Raw genomic sequence first — 21236 nt, 5'->3', positions numbered from 1 at the left:
GACACTCCCCCTATCAAATTAAAATCCCACTATCTGTAAAGGCAACAGGACATTTCACTCAGTTAAGAGAATAACACTCCTACCCCAGCTCCCCTTATCGTGTGCAAATTGCTAAAGAAACCAGTTTTTGGAAAACCAGAGTAAAGCCCCGGACTGTTAGGTTGTAGCAGCAGACATACAGAGTGTGCCCGAGAACACAGAGACCCCTATAAAGATCAAATAGATGGTCTGTCCGTTCCTGACTGGCTCAAATGATGCTCAGACATGTTTTCACCCACAAATGAAAATTCTGGCCAGCCAAACAAAAACCTCTGTAACCCACCATCAAGAACAGAAAACACACTTGCTTTCTGTGAGCAGCACAATCTGCCAGCCCAGCAGCTCCAAAAGTATTGTATACAGAAATCCCACGCCCTCGTTTTGATACCTCAAGCACAGAAAAACCTCTAATCGTGGCTTCTGTAGATAGGCTGGCTCTTGTTTCTACAGATTCTCTGCAGCTCCAGAGGGAAGGGAAGGGGGATATTCCTTTGCAAAAACGTTCAACACGCCAGTCCAAGTGGTTTATTGTAGACTCTCCTGATGCATCTGGGGTAAGTTGTCTCTTCAGCGTTGGTCAAATGTCCTCGTCATTGCTTCTTCGCAGATTCTTGCTTATTGGTCGATTCTACTAAGAGAACAGGCCAAATCCCAAAGAGAAACTATTGAAAGGAAGGGAGAAAAGGGGTTCTTAAGACTGCTGGGCCGAAACATAGAAACACAACACACATACCTCCCTGGAGATTGCCAACTGATCAGGCAAAATGTTCTGGTTTTTGCTCCTGTCCATTTAAAAGCAGCTTGATCTGTAGATGCCAGTGGGTTTTCATAGCACACAAGCAAGCAGATAGTCACTTGCTAATGTCGACAGACCAAGCTGCTGTTAAAAGACACAGGAGCCAGGGAATGAACATGATTAGTAAATAGTAATTCCAGTTTGCGCAGTGTTTATACACAAGAGCATCTGGGTGACTCTCTCTTCTGAAAAACTTTTATTGGTTTAATAAGCAAAAAAAGATGGAGAGCTGTCATACTGTACATGTCTGATACTCTGATACCGAGTCGAACCCTTGGTCCATTTAGCTCAGTATAGTCAACACTGACAGCAGCTTTCTAGGGTCCCAGGCAGGAAGTCTCTCCCAAGCCTACCTAGAGATGCCCGCAAGGACTGAACCTGGGACCTTCTGAATGTATACGCACAAGGCAGATACTCCCCCACTGAGCCGTGGCATCTCCTGGACTCAGGGCACAAGCAACCAGGTATTTTAGCCGGCTTGGGAAAGACGTTAACCTTCACGTTAGAAGAGGCAATTCACATGGCCTGGAGATAGGCGCAAGAGCAGCCGTTATGGACAGAGAAGCGTTCTCACTGCTGCAATCCTGGGATCCCAAACCGTAGCACTGGGAGAAAGCCATTTAGGGACCTCTTGTTGTCAGAACAAAGGCACCTTTGTTAAGGCAGGAGGGGAGACGGGCCTGGCCCCAGCCATCAGCCCAAGGAGGAGTGCAGTTGCTGAAGGAAGTTTGCCTCCCTACCAGAAACTGAATGCTCTACTCCAACTGCTTCAGGGACTGCGGAGGGCGGCACCCTGTGGCCCCATTTGCCAGCTGGGGGTGCATGGGCTCCTGGGTTTTTAATATTAGTGCAAGCACCTCCATGGCACTGCTTTTGATGCCTACAAAAAACGGTTGCATTTAGGCAACCCTACCCAGACACATAATTATAACATGTACACCTGTTTTTCACACTGTTGATTTTCTTTGCATTTTGATGATGTTATTATGTTATTCCTGCATTGCAAGAATGACCGTTGGGGTCCCTTCCAACTCTTCTTTGTCTGCTGCTTTTAAAGTCTGTTTTTAATTCCTACGTTTGCTTAGAATTTTATACCGCCTTATGCTTTCTTTAAAAGTACCTGCTATACAAACCTTGTTAAGAAAATTAATATGTACATGAAAAGTAGTGCAGTTGTTCGATCAAAAGGCACCTTCAAAAATGACATTTACTTTATTATATTTTCATTTTTATGCATTTCACAAGGCCAGAGCAGGTTACAACATCAAGGGTAATACAAGGAAACAGCAACAACAGTCATCACCCATCAAAATGCAAACCAGTTAAATCACTAAACAGAAAATTCCTTAACAGCCTAAACAAAACAGCAAAGCGAGAAAGCAAGACAATCCTTTATCTCCACCCAGTGACACGAAGCTTTAAAATGCTGTAGTGCTGCATGCTGGAGACGCTGCCCCCCTCCCCTTGACCCCTCCGTCTGTCCAAGCAAATGACTTGGCAAGGACTTCCAAATCTTAGCTCTTCCTCCCTCTGTTTGCCCTAGAAAGCACTGAGCGTTCTGCGAAAGTGAAGCAAGTTCTTAGCAGCTGGGCTGTCTCTTGGAAGCTTTTCCAACTGTGGCACTGGGCAAACCTATTTTAAAGTACCGTATTTTTCGCTCTATAAGACGCACCAGACCACAAGACGCACCTAGTTTTTGGAGGAGGAAAACAAGAAAAAAAATATTCTGAATCCCAGAAGCCAGAACAGCAAGAGGGATCGCTGCGCAGTGAAAGCAGAAATCCCTCTTGCTGTTCTGGCTTCTGGGATAGCTGCGCAGCCTGCATTCGCTCCATAAGACGCACACACATTTCCCCTTACTTTTTAGGAGGGAAAAAGTGAGTCTTATAGAGCAAAAAGTACGGTATTTGGAAAGGTTCCCGCTTGGATGCCTGCTTTGTGTGTGAGTTCAGTGCTGCATTTTCAAGCGGAAGATTTTCAAGACAATTAGGCATGTCCCACCAATAGGGACGGGAGAAAGCGACAACCACCCCATTGAGACTTAGCAATATTATCGCCCGGAGTGTGTCCTTGTTGCCTCCACACACGAAAGAAAGGGTGCAAGCTGTTTCATTACGGTTGTGGGACACATCGTTCTGGTGGTTCAGAACAATGTTCAAAACAACCATGTTCTGATGGGTTTTTTAAAGAGGCTTGTGCCTTAGGCCCCAAGAGAAACCCTCAAGGCAAGCGAGGCGTCCAATCTTGTATACAAGTTTGGATCCAAAAGCTGACAGAATATGCCGAATTAGACGGTCTATCGGAAAAAATAAAGAATAAATCAAAACAGGAATTTGTCTCAAAATGGGAGGTTTTCAAAGAATATTCGAAACATAAATATAGTAGTTTAAATTCTGTTGCAGCATTCGAGGAACTTCAGGCATAGTTGCAAGGTAGATGTAAGAAATTAGATATATTAAGAAAAAGTTTAATTATGGCAAAAGTGTTTATTGGCAATAAGTAATATGAAATCGAAATATGGAATAGACGGGAGGTTGGGTCTTTAGTGTTAAGACCAATTTATGTTTTATTGTTCGTTAAGAAAATTATGTGTCTATGGTTATTCCTGTGTGTAATTTGGTATTTGTGTTTTTTCTTTCCCCCCCCTTGCTGTATCAATAAAATAAAAAAAAGGCAAGCGAGGCGTCAAGTTAATCATATGAATGCAAGCAACATGCTTGGGTTTTGTTTTTTTATGCTAATAGGAAGAAAGAGCAGTGTAGGGGTTGGTGTTTAACATTCTCTCCCCCCCCCCCCCCATCGAGGTTCCAACAAAGTTAAATCTCTGAAACTGGAACTTTTGTTTCAAGGGAAGCCAATGTGCTGCTGCCCAGTAGAGGCACTGAAATGCAAGCAGCAGCTTCTGAGAGACCTCAGAATCACTTGCACCATGGTAAATTTGAGATGCTTTTGGAGTCCCGTCGCTAATGGCTCCGGCGAACAGAATCAAGGGAGCTGGGAGTCCCACATCTAGAGAGCCTACATCTGGTTTAGAGTTTGGGATAAATGCACACATGCAAAAACAGAGATGCTCTTCAAGGGATTGTGCATTGATTAGTTACGCTTACTAAGCAAACGAATTGTTCTGAAGTCAAAGATTGCCCCTTGTTCTATGCTGACACATGCACTTAACACCTTGGAAGAGGCAGGGCCCCTTGTGAAGGGGGAGCAGGGAGGGTACTCTCTGCAAAATAGCCAGCTGCCACGAAGGATTTGTAAGACGTTAAGGTGAATTTTAAAAGCAGTTCAAATCCACGAGGGATACATGTTTTTCAACTGATCCAAAAGTTTTGAACCTACTGTTCTTATTGATTTGTCAATGAAAACTTTGCTTCGTTTAGTCAGAGGGGAAAAAAATGAGCGCCGTATCAAAAACCCAGGGATGTAATAAATGCTGCGGGAACTAAGGAGGCAGTTGGAAAACAGATCATTTATCCATCCAGCCCAGTACTGTTTACCCTGGTGGTTTTGAAAATCCCCCTCTATGGACCACTGGAAAATTGCTGGTCTTGGCAGATCATTTAATTATTATTTTTTTGCACCTGTTGTCACACGCTGCATTTTTTATTGATTCTTTTATCTCCTATATTGTATTTTACTGTATGGCAATCTGAATTCCACAGAACTCAAACTGTATGCATTCTTCACAGACTTGCTTTGGTCTGCCTGAACGAAGCCTGTGGTTCACAGACCACAGTTTGGGAAGTCCAGTGGCTGGCAAAAGAATTCCAGGGCTATCAAAAAATTTCCAGGTTCAGAGAAAAATAGGGAGGGAGAGAGGACTCCTTGCCTGATCCTGCTAACAAGAGAGGTATGTCAGGGACTGGCAACCTTCTACATGGCAAACATGCGCCCCATCACTGAGCTATGGGTCCTTGTCTACACATGTGAAGATGGGGAAACTTAAGGGCCTTGCTGGAGCAATTCAAAAGAACATTTTTGTCCTGAATGCAGCCTCTAAGCCCGAAGGAGCATCACAATCTTACAGAATCTTACTTCAAAGAAAGCACATCGTCGTAACCTGCCAGGCTGCAAGATCAATTGTGCCTCAACACCTGCACCTGAATTCTATGCAATTTGGTTGCGTCCATTAACCCAAAATTCCTGCAGAACTGCTTCAGCTTAAAACGCCTGGCTGCTTAATGCCTTGAGACCCCGAAGTGGTTTTGCTGGCGCTACCTCTATCGCCTGGTCGATGAATCGCATTGAGAAGATGCAATAAATCTCCTTAAAGCCGCAGGTGGGCACAAGGAGCTAATTGGAAAGCGCTTATGGATCCCTTCGTTTCTCAAGAGGTCCCTTCCGGATGTGGACCATTGCGCTGGTGACAAAATTAACTCACTACAAAAGGACTCAAGCAGGTTTTAAAACTCAATAAAATTTATTGGTGGGGGCGGAATGACAGTGGTTCATTATGTTTTTTGAATAATATAGCTCAGGATGCGTGTGCCCTTTTCTCTTCTTTCTCAATGTTAAATTGACACTGCAGATTTTATATATGCCGTATCTTTTGTTTTTCCCTACAGTGAAAAGCAAATCAAAAAAGGAAAAGAAATAATAATCCATCACTACCAGTCTTATACGCTTCTGTCCTAACAAGCCCCGTCACCTGCGCAAGCCGTAAATTACTGTAGAGTTCCTTACCTTGACCTTTGGCCTGTACTTCAGGTAAAGTGTCCTTGAATATAAGCTAAAGAGGAGAGGAGAGTGGAGAGAAGGAAATGAAGATTAAAACAAGCGATTGGGTACATCCGCTTAGGCGAGACGACAGAACACGGCCCCAACTCAAATGAACACCGGAGCTGCTGGGTAGCTCAGTCGGCAGAGCACAAGACTCTTAAGTCTCAGGGTTGGGAGTTCGAGCCCCACGCTGGGCAAAAGATTCCTGCATTGCGGAGGGTTGGACTAGATGACCCTCGGGGTAACCTTCCAACTCTACAAAGGCAAAAGCAGCCAGCTTCCTGTTTTGAGTACCTGGGACTGTGAGAGAACCTGGCAGGGAACCATGGAGGTCAACTGGGCCAGCATCTGATGGGACAGGGAAGCCCACCGCTGAGCGGAGCTTCTGATTTAAGGTGCTGGTTTTGATCTTTAAAGCCCTTCACGGCCTAGGACCCTCGTACCTACGGGATCGCCTCTCCTGATATGCCCCACGGAGGACCTTAATGTCCATATATAGCAACACCTTAGAGGTCCTGGGCCCTAAGGAAGTCAGATTAGCCTCAACCAGAGCCAGGGCCTTTTCAACACTGGCCCCGGCCTGGTGGAACGCTCTGCCTCATGAGACCAGGGCCCTGCGGGATCTGATTTCTTTCCGCAGGGCCTGTAAGACAGAGTTGTTCCGCCTGGCCTTTGGCTTGGAATCAATTTGATTCCCTCCCCCTCTTTCTTTCTTTTGTCCTTTCTCCTTCTGTGTTGGAACTCCTGTTTGGGGACTTCCCTGGCTTTTTTCTGGCCCACGTAGGACCAGTCTAGATAGTTGGCCTTGGTGAAGGCTTGATGTTTTTATCCCCCAAAAAGTTTTTGATGAGTTTCCACTGAAATGAGAGCATTTTAATGTTTTCATGTTGTATTTTAATCTTAAGCTGTATTTCAATCAGTTGTTTTAATATTTGGTGTTAGCTGCCCTGAGCCTGGTCTTGTCTGGGAAGGGCGGGGTATATATATATATTTAAATTTTTTATTATTATTATTACTGAAGCTGGGACTCTTGTGCAGCGATACTGAGGTGAGGGATCATAAGAGGAGCTTGGCTCTGCTAGATCAGGCCAAAGCCCCCTGTCTAGCACGCTGCTCTTCCAGCTGGCCAACCACATGTCTATGAGAAGCCAATATGCAGGGTGCAAATACCTTCTCCCAGCTCGCGATTCCCAGCAGCTGGTATTCAGAGCTCAGGTGGAAAGGGCAGGTGGGCAAAGCTATAGCCAGAGCCAGTACAGGCATTTTGCCTCCCAAGGCAATTGTCTCCTCTGCCCCCACAAGTCCAGCTGTATAGTCAAATTATTGTGGCACCTGGATGAGTTAACCCCACAAGTAGGGCTGGACGATATATCGTCCAAAACCAGTTTGAAGTCCATAGCGCGTCATCGGTTTCATTTTTTGACCTGGCAACGTATCACAAATCATGATGTGCGTGCATGTGTGCTAAGCAAAAATCACAATGCAGGGAAAACCATGAAGCCAGCGAATGCCTCTACAGTCATACCTCATGTTACGTCCGCTTCATGTTACGTTCTTTCAGGTAACGTCCCGTGGCGACCCGGAAGTAGCAGAAAGGGTTACTTCCGGGTTTCGCCGCTCGCGCATGAGCGCAAAATGACGTGCACAGATGCGCCGCTGCGGGTTGCGCTCTTTTCATGTCGTGAATGGGCCTCCAGAACGGATCCCGTTTGCAACCAGAGGTACCACTATACATAGCTCCACCCTTATTGCGGACATTGTGATATATCATTACATCGCGATGTTTAGCTAATGATTTATCAAGAAGTTGAAAACCAGATATTGCCCAGCCCTGCCCTACCCACAAGTGCCTTCTCTTCCCCTTCCTGGCAGTGAAAAATAAAATAAGAATAAATTGCTATTTATTCTGTTGCGCTTTCAGAAGAGTCCCATGTCAGCTGCCTGAGGCGGCTGCCCCACTCTGCCTAATGACAGGGCCGGCGCTGCACCAGTAGCCGCCATTCCTCCCTGCCAGCCCCCTTGCCACCTGTCACCCACTGCCGCTCCTCTTCAGTGCATACAGCCCCGGACGCAGCTCCGAATCTTATTAACAGAACTTTTTTCCAAGAAAGCATTCATGCTTCTTAATCTTCGGGAAGGAAGGGGAATGGTTTACAGCTATGAAGTTGGCAGCACATGGGGCGGGAGTTTTCCCCCCCCCCCAGAGCCCACGAGAAGGGGAGGCTGTCACACCTGAACAAGATATGAAGGTAGGAGCCGAGGCCTGTAAGAATGTGCCACCAGGCATGAAACTGCGTCATGACGCTCACAAGGGGAGGTAGCCTCTCCCGCAAACCCCTGTGGAGAGAGAAAAAAACAGGACAGAGTCACAACCTGGGACTCTAAGCCGCTCCATTTATATACCTGTCAGACCAGAAATGTCTGGTTTCCTGGGTGTCTGCTTCCTAGGAAGATCTGGCAATACTAACTGAACATTTTCTTTGTCTGGCAGCTTGCTGAAAGAGTGCTTTCTGTTCTCTTGCAGAATATATATTGGAGGCCAAGTTTAAAAGGCGACCTTCGTCAAAGCTGCACACTCGAAGAAAACATGGGCTTGCCTGGCACAGGAACCAGCGTCAAAGGTGTCGGTAGTTTTTTTGGTGCACCCGGTTTACCTTTCTGTGTGCAATGAGGCTTCCTTGCGTCAGCGGAGACAAGCACGGCTTTTTGTAACCGCATGTTCAATTTGACATTTGTGTGGGTTACAGGGCAGTTTATTCCACCCCCGGTGGCTGTGAAAGAGACCGTGGAAAAAGACTTGTCTGACAAAAGCACGTCTCACAGCCCATTTGCAGCCCAATGAGGTGGACATAACGTCACTAAAGCAATCTCTCTGGCTGAAGCTCACTCAGATTAGATCTTCCATGTAGCTCAGGACTGTCTGATAAACAGCTGCTCACGTTCAGTCCAACACAGTCTCTAGAGTGCACGCAATCGCTGGAGCAGCGGGATCAAAGACATGCAGTTGTTGCACCAGTTGTTTAGGTAACTTTCAAGTCTCTGTAATTCTCTACCATGGAAGCTAAATGCCACACACCTTGGCCACACACAGTTGCCCTCCTAAACCCAGCTCCCCCCCCCCAAACTTAGAACTGGGGGTGGGGGGAAAACCATGTTCTCACCACAACCTCCTAACCCAGAATCTTCCAATAGTGTTTGTCAATGCTCACTACGGTCTGACAGATGGCACCCTATCGGTCTCCCAACTGTGTGGTCTACCTTCAAACGCTACGGTTGCAAGAGTACAGTTCTGGACACGATTGGCGCTGTGGTCTAAACCACTGAGCCTCTTGGGCTTGCTGATCAGAAGGTTGGTGGTCCAACGGGGTGAGCTCCCGTTACTCTGTCCCAGCTCCTGCCAACCTAGCAGTTCAAAAGCACACCAGTGCAAGTAGATAAATAGGTACTGCTGTGGCGGGAGGGTAAACGGCATTTCTGTGTGCTCTGGTTTCCATTACGGTGTCCCGTCGTGCCAGAAGCAGTTTAGTCCTGCTGGCCACATGACCCAGAAAGCTGTCTGCGGACAAACGCCAGCTCCCTCGGCCTGAAAGTGAGATGAGAGCCGCAACCCCATAGTCACCTTTGACTGGACTTAACCGTCCTTTGCCTTTTACAGTTCTGGACAGACTGAGACAGTGAAGCTATGATTTAGGAGCTACAATTTAGAACAGAGTGTACAAGGGTAACGCAATGCCAAGGGGCCCATGGGTAGTTTAGTACCGAATGTTGTATAGGCAACTTTCCACTTACGCGGGGGTTACGTTCCCGGGGAATGAGAGGGAAGTCTCATCTGGACAGCCCAGGACCTCCAGACACACTGTCCAGGCTTGCGCTCCAGGGAGGTCACTTTGGTGCTGCTAACACAGCGCTTTGACTTCACCCCCGGAGGCACACTCCATTGTATACCTGAAGGAGCGTCTCCACCCCCATCGTTCTGCCCGGATGCTGAGGTCCAGTGCCGAGGGCTTCTGGCGGTTCCTTCATTGCGAGAAGCAAAGCTACAGGGAACCAGGCAGAGGGCCTTCTCGGTAGTGGCGCCCGCCCTGTAGAACGCCCTCCCATCAGATGTCAAAACGATAAACAACTACCTGACATTCAGAAGACATCTGGCGGCAGCCCTGTTCAGGGAAGTTTTTAATGTGTGACATTTTAGTGGATTTTTGGTCTTTGTTGGAAGCCGCCCGGAGTGGCTGGGGAAACCCAGCCAGATGGGCGGGGTACAAATAATAAAAATTTATTATTATTATTATTATTATTATTATTATTATTATTATTATATCTCGAGACAGACGGTTGCCAACTACAACCATTATTACCGTCGATGATTTGTTACCAGCCCTTCACCCCAAGGTCTCAGGGCAGGTTAAAGGTAAAGGGACCCCTGACCATTAGGTCCAGTCGTGGCCGACTCTGGGGTTGTGGCGCTCATTTCGCTTTACTGGCTGAGGGAGCCGGCGTACATCTGGCCAGCATGACTAAGCCGCTTCTGGCGAACCAGAGCAGTGCACAGAAAAGCTGTTTACCTTCCCACTGGAGTGGTACCTATTTATCTACTTGCACTGGTGTGCTTTCGAACTGTTAGGTTGGCAGGAGCAGGGACTGAATAACGGGAGCTCACCCCGTCACGGGGATTCGAACCGCCGACCTTCTGATCAGCAAGCCCTAGGCTCTGTAGTTTAACCCACTGCGCCAGCCGCATCAGTATTTCAAAAACAGTATTAAAAACGATGGGGTTTTGGAGTTAACCCCCCCCCAACCGCAAACTCAGTGAACGAGAAGAATCGCACGCTGCGGTTCACTTACCTCAGTTTATCGCAGAAAATATTGTCTACGTTCCAAAGGAAAAACCCCAGCAAAAATACTGTCAGGGACGTATAGCCTAGGCCCCTCAGCCACGGGTATACCCTAGAGAGAAGCAAATGAGATTTTTTTCTCAATACGTTAAAGCAGATTTAACAACAGGAGAAGAGCCCTGCTGGATCAAGACCAAAGGCTCATCTAATTCCCATTTTCAATTCCCGGACTCTCCAGGCATGGCAGAAATCTTGGAGAGCCACTGCCAGTCGTGTTGGCAATGCTGAAAAGGAAGACCAGTGGTCTGACTCAGGCGAAGGGAGCTTCCTGTGCTCTCGGAAGACCACGAGCAGGACCTGGGAGCAACAGCCCTCTCCCCAATTGCCGCTCTCACCAACTGGTACAGTGGTGCCTTGCAAGACAAAAATAACCCGTTCCGCGAGTCTCTTCGTCTAGCGGTTTTTTTGTCTTGCGAAGCAACCCTATTAGTGGCTTAGCGCTATTAGCGGTTTAGCAGCTATTAAAGGCTTAGCGGCTATTAAAGGCTTAGTGGCTTAGAAAAAGGGGGAAAGCGGGGGAAAATCGGAACACTCGCAAGACGTTTTCGTCTTGCGAAGCAAGCCCATAGGGAAATTCGTCTTGCGAAGCAGCTCAAAAACGGAAAACCCTTTCGTCTAGCGGGTTTTCCATCTTGCGAGGCATTCGTCTTGCGGGGCACCACTGTATTTAGAAAATGCACCACCTCCAGCAGTGGAGGTGAAGCACAGCTATTGCGGCTAGAAGACACTGATGCTCTGATCCTCCATGGACTGGCCTAATTTTCTTTTAAATCGTTCCAAATTGGTAGCCATCACAGCCTCTTGTGGGATCAAACTCCGCAGCTCAACTATGTGAAGAAGCCCTTCCTTTTCGTCTGTCCTGAAAATACCAACGTTTGGCTTGGTTGGATGTCGCTGGGTTCGAGGTACTAGGACAGAGGGTTTTTTTTTTTTTGGGGGGGGGGGAAATATCTCGCTACCCACCTTCTCCAAACTCTGGGTAATTCTGCACACCTCCATCATGTCCCCTCATCCACTCGCTTTGTCTTGAAACTAAAAACCCGCGAATGATGAACCCTTTCCTCATAGAGCTGCTCCACCCCACCCCCGTTTATTCTGACTGTGCATTTCAGTTTTAGTTAACAATAATAAAAATAATAATAAATTTTATTTATACCCCACCCTCCCCGGCCAGAGCCGGGCTCAGGGCGACTAACAACCAGTAAAATTACAGTAAAAACATAATGGGGGGGGGGGATTTAAAATACAAGTTAAAATGCAATTTAAAATGCAGCCTCATTTTAAAAGTAGTCCATAGATCAAAACCATAAGGGGAGGGAAACATGAGGGTCAGACTGAGTCCAAACCAAAGGCCGGGCGGAACAGCTCCGTCTTGCAGGCCCTGCGGAAAGATGTCAAGTCCCGCAGGGCCCTGGTCTCTTGTGACAGAGTGTTCCACCACATCGGGGCCAGTACTGAAAAGGCCCTGGCCCTAGTTGAGAGCAATCTAACCACCTTGTGACCTGGGACCTCCAAAGTTTTGTCATTTGTGGACCTTAAGGTCCTCCGCGGGGCATACCAGGAGAGGTGGTCCCGTAGGTACGTGGGTACTAGGCCGTTAGAGGTCAATATGTAGCCAGGTGGACGCCAGCCAGAGTGGGGGCCCTCTCTGCATTGCAGAGGGACTAGATGACCCCTGGGATCCCTTTCCAACTTCACAATTCTATGATTCTATGAATTAGCCTGCAGTTCTGGACCCCTCCGCAACTCTCCCATGTCCTCGCTGAACAAGCCTAGCCTGAAGGCTGCATACTATTTTTGACTCAGGCTTGTTTGTTGGCTAAAAATGAAAGAAAATGAGAACACTCAAACATAATAAACAAAAAAGAAAAACTCCCCTCCCACAAATGATCAAGTGCAAGCGTTTTAAAGTTAACCCGTTCCTTACCATAAGACTATATATACAGATCGCAGTACTAGAACAGCCACCAGCGTTCCATACATAACCTGTACGACAAAGCAGAAGGAAAGAAGGTTTAATTTTCTCTGGGTCTCTCCCCTCTGCAGGTAAATTAATAGAATGCTATGCTTCCCTGCATGAAAGGTGTTGCGCTTTGGCAAACATATGGAAGGCTAGCTAAAATTTAGTCTTCCATTGCTTTAAGAAAACGCATGCCCAAGAGGGAGGGACCAGTCAGATTTACAAGGGGGGAAAAGAAAAACTGAAATAAACTGACTTTGATTCCCCCCCCCCGCCTCCCAAGACCATGTTATTCCAGTTCACGCACCTGACAATTTTTGCTTTTAAATGCTCATGTAATATGTTAGTTGGTAGTGCGACCCAACGATTCCTGCGAAATCAATCGCGATTTCCCCCTTAACAACCTATTTGCCGCTAAAGCCGACGCTCGGACTGTCATTCCGCATCTTTGCTTTTGTTAAAATTGGTTTCTGTGCCTCCCACTCTGCGCTGAAAAAAAGGGGAACTGTTCCAGGAGGCCTGCAAGCACCGTCTTGGTAGCCAAGATAACCCCGCAATTAATTGGTAGTTGTTGCAATGATGAGCTTATATATATTTGCACTGACTTGCTCTGATCTATGCTAACTGGCTTGCTTTGATGTTGTGTTTATCTGTGCTGGGCTCTTGGCCCAGAGAGGTGAGCTGTCTAGAAACCTTGGATAGTTGCCACCTACGCCTTCGTGGGTCAGGTGGGCTGATGGGAGGTTCTGGCCAGACTGCCGTACGCTGTCTTGCCTATAAGTATAGTATACAAATTTGCCTGGGGGCGGACAAGCCATCATAACATCCACCGTGTTCTCCCTCCGTTTGCAAAGGCATCAGGGCCTCTTCACCTTTCTTTACTAAAGATCTAGAAGGCAGCCCTGTTTAGGGAAGCTTTCAATATCTGATGAATGATTGTATTTTAATATTTTGCTGGAAGCTGCCCAGAGTGGCTGGGGAAACCCAGCCAGACGGGTGGGGTATAAAATTGTTGTTGTCGTTGTTGTTTAGTCGTTTAGTCGTGTCCGACTCTTCGTGACCCCATGGACCAGAGCATGCCAGGCACTCCTGTCTTCCACTGCCTCCCGCAGTTTGGTCAGACTCATGCTGGTAGCTTCGAGAACACTGTCCAACCATCTCGTCCTCTGTCGTCCCCTTCTCCTTGTGCCCTCCATCTTTCCCAACATCAGGGTCTTTTCCAGGGAGTCTTCTCTTCTCCTGAGGTGGCCAAAGTCTTGGAGCCTCAGCTTCAGGATCTGTCCTTCCAGTGAGCACTCAGGGCTGATTTCCTTCAGAATGGAGAGGTTTGATCTTCTTGCAGTCCATGGGACTCTCAAGAGTCTCCTCCAGCACCAGAATTCAAAAGCATCCATTCTTCGGCGATCAGCCTTCTTTATGGTCCAGCTCTCACTTCCATACATCACTACTGGGAAAACCATAGCTTTAACTATACGGACCTTTGTTGGCAAGGTGATGTCTCTGCTTTTTAAGATGCTGTCTAGGTTTGTCATTGCTTTTCTCCCAAGAAGCAGGCGTCTTTTAATTTCGTGACTGCTGTCACCATAATAAATTACTATTACTATTATTATTGGATATTATTGACATTTATTATTGGATAGCTCAGTCGGTAGAGCATGAGACACTTAATCTCAGGGTTGTGGGTTTGAACCCCATGTTGGGCAAAAGATTCCTGCATAGCAGGGGGTTGGACTAGATGACCGTCAAGCTCCCCTTCTAACTCTACAATTCTGTGATTCTGGCATTTTTGACACCCTTCTTTGGTATTCCTGTATCAAACCACTTGCCCAGGCCCTCCTTTGGACCTGTGGTTCTGAACATCATCACAAATATGCCCAGGATTTCTTCCCCAAGCTTCTATCCTCTCCCTCCACGTCACTTGGTCTCCAGCCGGAAGAAAGTAGGCTTGCAATGGTCATCTGACTTTAAATGCCCTCTCTCCCATGTATTGATCCAAGTAGCATTGTGAGTGGCATGTCAAGAGACCCTGACCCTCAACAATTCACAGGTATACTGCCAATATCTGTAGCTCCCCTCTACAGCTGTCCCTTCAACGTTTGCGGTGTCACCCTCACTCTTTGCTAGATTTCTTTGCTTCCACTGTCTTCCACAGCTGAAAAAACTCTTCCCCTAAAAAATACACTACGTTCCAGAACGTTAAACCAACGTGCAAATTAGCCTGTGCATATCAATTACAAAAAGGGAAGTATCTTGCTGGTTAGTTCTCTAATATAGTCAGAACGTATAATCTGCCAGTGTGCTCGCTGTGACATTTATCACAGAAACAGGGATTGTCAAACTAGGAAGAGGAGGGAGAAGAACCGGCAGGAGCTGGTGAGGCAGCAGCAAGAGAGCAGATTCTTTCAAAAGACAGGTAACAGATTATATTGGATACTGATCCATTTGGAAGACATGCTGTGGCGACGTACGTTCATGCATCTAGTTGCTGCAATTCTAAAATGCAGAAATTATGCATCTAAATACGGGAAATCAAAAATAGCACAGCATAATGAGAGACTCCAGACACACTTGGAATGCAGTCATGTCTGCATGTGTTCTGACAATTAATTGCAGTAAACGAGGAGTGCTTTCTGCTCTCTTGCCAAGGTACGTTATTTATATCATGCTTATAAAGCTTCTGCTATTAAAAACACATCGCCAGAGGGCAGGGTTGAACATTGCTCACAATTAAGCAAATTTCTCAGCCCGACCTGCAATCTCTAATTTGGCACATCTGAATTATCAGCAGCTTGTCTACACAGGTGTGATTTTACCCAACACAAATATATTAACTCCAAAAAGTAGCCCTTAAACCCCCCCAAATAAAAACACCCCATATCCATTCAGAAATGTTAGACATTTTCTGGGGAAGAGGAGAATAGATGGCTGAGTTCTTTGTCTCTTGCAGCAGAGATAGTAAAGTGTCCCACCCAACTGGCTGCCTGGGCATTTAGAAATTTGATGCAGCCACCTAGGAAATCTAAATATTTTTCTCTATGCATGTTTACCCAGAAGTAAACTGCACTGTATTCAGTGCAGCCCTCTCCCTAGTCAGGATTGCACCTTCAATCTGGTACCAAAACCATTCTTCATAGACATCTGATTACAGGCCTTAAAATGTTGGGAGCTATGTATCTTTCTTGGACCATAAAGAAGGCTGATGCCGAAGAATGGATGCTTTTGAATTATGGTGCTGGAGGAGACTCTTGAGAGTCCCATGGACTGCAAGAAGATCAAACCAATCCATTCTGAAGGAAATCAGCCCTGAGTGCTCACTGGAAGGACAGATCATGAAGCTGAGGCTCCAGTACTTTGGCCACCTCATGAGAAGAAAAGCCTCCCTGGAAAAGACCCTGATGTTGGGAAAGATGGAGGGCACAAGGAGAAGGGGACGACAGAGGACGAGGTGGTTGGACAGTGTTCTCGAAGCTAACAGCATGAGTCTGACCAAACTGCGGGAGGCAGTGGAAGACAGGAGTGCCTGGCGTGCTCTGGTCCAGGGGGTCACAAAAAGTCGGACACAACTAAACAACAACAATGTATCTTTCTCCTTCCTCTCTGCAGAACTACCCAAACCAGGCTGCAACACCAGGTGCAACAAAGTTGGCATGAACACATGCCTGTGGTGGTACTACACATCAGTGGAAGCTGGCGGGGAGTGGAAGGGAGAGGCTCCAAGCGGTTTGGAGGATGTAAAAGGAAGAGAAGCAACAGAGTGGGGTATTTTCTTGATGGGGGTGACTTTCTCCCATAGATTTAGCCACATAATAGGTCTGCTTGCTGTATGCCAATCATCAAATGTTAGCCACCCACAGATACGACTAAGTTGGCAGTTGCGCACCACAGAACTTGATTTCTTTGCAAAGGGATGATCAATTAGCGGTCCCTGGGCTGTGAAGGATCTGGGAAATCATGGCAGCCCTCTTACGTTCTACTCAGGATGCGGTAAGATGCCTGACTACAGTATTGAGTGGAAGGAAAAGAAAATGATGCTCCAAGCTTGAGTATTGCGTCTCTAGTTCTGATCTTGCGCCCAACAGGCTTTGGTTTGCAATGCAGGGCCCAAGCATCACTTTAGCATGGCACCTGAGAGAACGGGTTGTGTGGCAAATGATTCGGTGCCAAGAAACACTGATTTCCCACCAGTCGTGCCCGAGAAACGATGACCGATTGCATCCCCCCTGTTTAAACCGACAAATGAGCAACTGTTTACCTGATGAAACACCGGCTGTTTCCAATTTAGGTAGACCTGCAGAAAGGAAACACAAAGAAATATATGCATAAGGCAGCTGTTGCTGGTGTGTACCGCAGGTGACCAATCTGTGGCATGGGAACAGAAGGATGCCCAGGTGTGATGCCCAGGTGTGGTGTGGTGGCACTCCTGGGTCAGACTGTGGCTTTGGCTGGCATTTTAGCCCTATGCTCTCATTCTAAGTGACTACAGTGGTACCTCGGGTTACATACACTTCAGGTTACATACGCTTCAGGTTACAGACTCCGCTAACCCAGAAATAGTGCTTCAGGTTAAGAACTTTGCTTCAGAATGAGAACAGAAATTGTGCTCCAGCGGAACAGCGGCAGCAGCAGGAGGCCCCATTAGCTAAAGTGTTGCTTCAGGTTAAGAACAGTTTCAGGTTAAGTACGGACCTCCAGAAAGAATTAAGTACTTAACCCAAGGTACCACAAGGTAACACAAGGTATTGGGGAAGGGCAAGGAGATCCCAGGCTACAAATGACCGCAGGCCATACCTGAGACAGCTTGCGGCATACAAAGGGAGGGTTGCAGGGCACAGCAAATGCTTTGTATACGGTCCCTGGCACCTCCAGTTAGAAAGCTCTCAGGGACAAGGAAAGGCTTCTGTTTGAGCTGCTGCCCTTCAGCACTGGCCAGATAGGCTAGCAGCCTGACTCAGAATAAAGTAGCTCTGTAGGTTCTACAGCTCTGAATGCATCTATAGCAGCTCTGTGGGAATTCTCTGTTTGCCATGTATACAGTGGTACCTTGGTTCTCAAACGCCTTGGTTCCCAACCCCCGAAAACGGGAAGTAAGTGTTCTGGTTTTCGAATGATTTTCGGAAGCTGAATGGCCCATGCGGCTGTTGGCTATTGTTTCCAGGGCACCTGCACCAATCAGAAGCTGCGCCTTGGTTTTCGAACATTTGGGAAGTCAAATGGACTTCCGGAATGGATTAAGTTCGAGACCACGGTATTTGGCGCTTTTGTTTTTGGTCTTTATTTTGCGTTTTTGTTTTTGAGGCTTTTTGGGTTAATTTATTTTTGTTTGACTATGTGGAACCCAGTTCAGCTACTGACTCATTGATTGTGTGACTGTGGAAATGGATAAAAGCCCCCCCATCCATACAATGACGATCATCAATGCAGATTAATAAAAAACTTTAATTTTTATCATCTACAATATGGTCTTATTTATTTTATAGTACAGTGCATTGATTATTGCTTTCATTTTATGGATCAATAGTCTCGTTAGATAGTAAAAATTCACGTTAAATTGCTGTTTTAGGGGTTTTTAAAAGTCTGGAATGGATTAATCCATTTTGCATTGCTTTCTATGGGAAAGTGTGCCTTGGTTTTGGAACAGACTTCTGGAATGGATTAAGTTTGAGAACCAAGCTACCACTGTATTCACCATTGCCCTGTATACCTGAAGGAGCGTCTCCACTACCATTGTTCAGTCCGGACACTGTGGTCCAGCTCCGAGGGCCTTCTGGCGGTTCCTTCACTGCGAGAATTGAAGGTACAGGTAACCAGGCAGAGGGCCTTCTCGGTAGTGGCACCCATCCTGTGGGACGCCCTTCCACCAGATGTCAATGAGATGAGTAACTATATAACCTTTAGAAACATGTGAATGAGGCCTTTTTAGGGAGGCTTTTTAATGTTTCGTTATGTTTTTATAGGTGTTGAAATGAATGGCTGGGGCAACCAGTCAGATGGGCAGGTTACAAACAATAAAATTATTATTATTAATGCAAGCGCTGACACTGAACTACAAAAGGGTGCAGCAAATCACTCAAAAATCAGATTGGCAGCACCTTGTCCTGCCTTTCCCCCCACTGCTATTTTTCCCAGTGCCAGGAGGAGTGTCCTGTGCTACTCATGGCTGCAGAGTCATCTGCAACTGGGCACAGGAGAGGGTCATTGTAGGATATTCACAGATGCAATTTGCAAAGGGCAGGGGCAGAGGAGCAGGAGGAGAAGTCTTCTAAAAAAGAAACCACCAAACTGTGCTGCTTACTATGCTGACGCCAATGCTGTAGCCTATTAGTATAAACAGGAGGGGATAATTGATTGTTTTCTTGTACTTGAAACATTCATACCTGAAACAGACACAAAGATGAACAGTGATGAGAGGCAGCAGTGACAAAGGCATTTATTACAAGGTCTTTTAAGGCTGGCGAACAGGTCGAGTTTCTTTTGTTGGTGACTGGAAAGGGGGAGAAGCTCACAACACCTGCTTGGTGGGAACCTGCAAGAACTGGCCAACACCCCAATTCGGGAGTATGTCTCTCCCTCCCTCCCTCACCACTAATTTTTAAATACTAACGCAAGGCAGGAGGAAAAATATAGTCCTTTAAAGAAAATGTTTTTCCACGCTGAAGATGATTTGAAAGATTGTGCAATATGCACTCAGTGCATAATCTGTTTTGGGAAGCAGGGATGGTTTTCAAAAACCTCCCAGACCTGTTTCACCGAACAGTGGGACGAAATAAATGCATGGACAACCACAGGAACCAAAGCCTTGTAGGGCAACTGTAAAAAAAGGATTTGTGGCTCTTCCAGACAGCCTGTTTCTTGAGCATTCATTACGATTTCTTTGCACTGAAGTTAGACGTCAGTGCCTTTATTCCACACTTTCCAGGGCATTTCCCTGCCAAATCTGGTCATCACAAAAGTTCTGTTTGTTCGTTCTGTAAGCAGGTTTGTTGCAAAAGAGCGCCAAGTCCACTTTCACGGTGCAACCTTCATCTGCCAGTGCACAACTAAACCCTGCTCGCCAAACAGTGGCAGTCTGGAAGTGGACTGCCCGCCCTCATTCTAAGTTAACTATTTCACGGTGTCATTTTCCTCTCTAAAAAACAATACATCACCATAAACATAATTCATCATGGGGTGAAGGAAAAACGTTATCGTTTGGAGGAAGGCACTGAGGCAGGTACAGGTGTTCTGAACTTACCTGTGAGAGGAGGCGGGGGAAAAGAACAGCGAGTACAAAATGACGTGAAGAAAGACATGGCTATTAAGCTGGGCAGGAGCGTTCAGCTGCCTACTGCCGTGAAAATTACGTAGCACGGCCAGGTTATAATTGCTCTTTGTGCAAGGTGTGCAGCCGAGCAGAAACTTTGCATAGGTTCTGCAGGCAGCAGGTTTTGCTCCAAGATGGAGATTTTGTTATTCTGTTCTAAGTGATGCTCAGACTCTGCAGGTCTACAGGGCTACCATGAAAGCACAAACTATGGTGCTTTGCAAGATTCAGCACCTGAGAGTCCCAAGGAAAGTGACCAAGATGATCAAGAGTCTGTAAGACAAGGAACTGTAACGGAAATTGATGCTATTTTTGTGTTATGTATGGATATTTTTTCTCCTTTTTTTCTTTACTTTTCTTTTTTCTGTAACTGTTGTTTTGTTTTTTCTTTTGGTTATTTAAGTGAAATTTAATAAAAAGAATTTTTTTAAAAAAAGAGTCTGTAAACCACCGAGGTCCAGCTCCGAGGGCCTTCTGGCAGTTCCCTCATTGTGAGAAGCAAAGCTACAGGGAACCAGGCAGAGGGCCTTCTTGGTAGTGGCACCTGCCCTGTGGAACGCCCTCCCATCAGATGTCAAAGAGATAAACAACTACCTGACATTCAGAAGACATCTTAAGGTAGCCCTATTCAGGGAAGTTTTTAATGTGTGTCATTTTAGTGTATTTTTGTTCTCTGTGGAAGCCGCCCACAGAGGTGGGTTGGGTACAAATAATTTTATTTTATTTATTTATTTATTTATTTATTTATTATTAACCAAGCCTTATGAGGAATGGGATGTTTTCCTGGATAAAGAAATGACCGGAGATTTGATAGCCATCCTCAGATACCTAAAGGAACCTGCGATCTTGGCATTCTCAGCACCACGCTCTAAACAGCTGTTCAACCATTATGGCTTCCAGGATTTCATCAGCCGGTGCCTAGTCACTTTCAAGTGAACCGCTGTGAACACAAGGGTTAGAAATTTGTTGCTTTACGAAAAGGGGAAGCAGAGATTTTTGGGGGAAATTGAACTCTGAACCAATGGCGCAGTCTGTAAAACTGCACAACACACACACAGTTCTGACTATAATCAGGCTGCATTTCATCCATAATTGGGCCTCTTGCCAAACTCCTGGAAAATGGCTGCTTTCTTTTCCTTCATACAACTTCCTAGGTCCTGCTGAAAACAAGACTGAAATATCCTAAGTAAAGGTACAGGGAGCGCTGACCATTAGGTCCAGTCATGGCCGACTCTGGAGCTCATCTCGCTTTATTGGCCGTGGGAGCTGGCGTACAGCTTCCGGGTCATGTGGCCAGCATGACTGAGCCGCTTCTGGCAAACCAGAGCAGCACACAGAAACACCGTTTACCTTCCCGCCGGAGTGGTACCTATTTATCTACTTGCACTTTGACGTGCTTTCAAACTGCTAGGTTGGCAGGAGCAGGGACTGAGCAATGGGAGTTCACCCCGTCGTGGGGATTCGAACCACCAACCTTAAATATCCTAGCTGAGATTATATCCAACTGCTGTGCATTTTCAAGCCTGCATT

General features: G+C 46.4%; 1 protein-coding gene across 3 annotated transcripts in view; it reads right to left on the bottom strand.

The window, feature by feature from the left end:
* Positions 1 to 549: 549 nt before the first annotated feature.
* Positions 550 to 21236, bottom strand: part of ACER3 (alkaline ceramidase 3) — a 51511-nt gene continuing 30824 nt past the window's right edge. For 2 of the 3 annotated variants that reach the window (XM_082219578.1, XM_082219577.1), the window contains 7 exons: positions 18699 to 18780; positions 16659 to 16694; positions 12374 to 12432; positions 10397 to 10498; positions 7787 to 7891; positions 5519 to 5564; positions 550 to 701 (listed from right to left, as the gene is read on the bottom strand). In XM_082219578.1, coding sequence (XP_082075704.1) covers positions 630 to 701; positions 5519 to 5564; positions 7787 to 7891; positions 10397 to 10498; positions 12374 to 12432; positions 16659 to 16694; positions 18699 to 18780 — 502 coding nt within the window. In that variant the 3' untranslated portion in view covers positions 550 to 629. Of the gene's footprint in view, positions 702 to 5232; positions 5395 to 5518; positions 5565 to 7786; positions 7892 to 10396; positions 10499 to 12373; positions 12433 to 16658; positions 16695 to 18698; positions 18781 to 21236 lie in introns of those variants that run through there. The other variant, XM_082219579.1, reaches the window with a different exon arrangement.

The sequence above is a fragment of the Podarcis vaucheri genome, assembly GCF_965113315.1.
Source record: "Podarcis vaucheri genome assembly, chromosome: 4".
In the NCBI taxonomy this organism is placed as follows: domain Eukaryota; kingdom Metazoa; phylum Chordata; class Lepidosauria; order Squamata; family Lacertidae; genus Podarcis; species Podarcis vaucheri.
The sequence above is the reverse complement of the archived record's forward strand: the minus strand, read 5'-3'. Positions and strand labels throughout refer to the sequence as shown.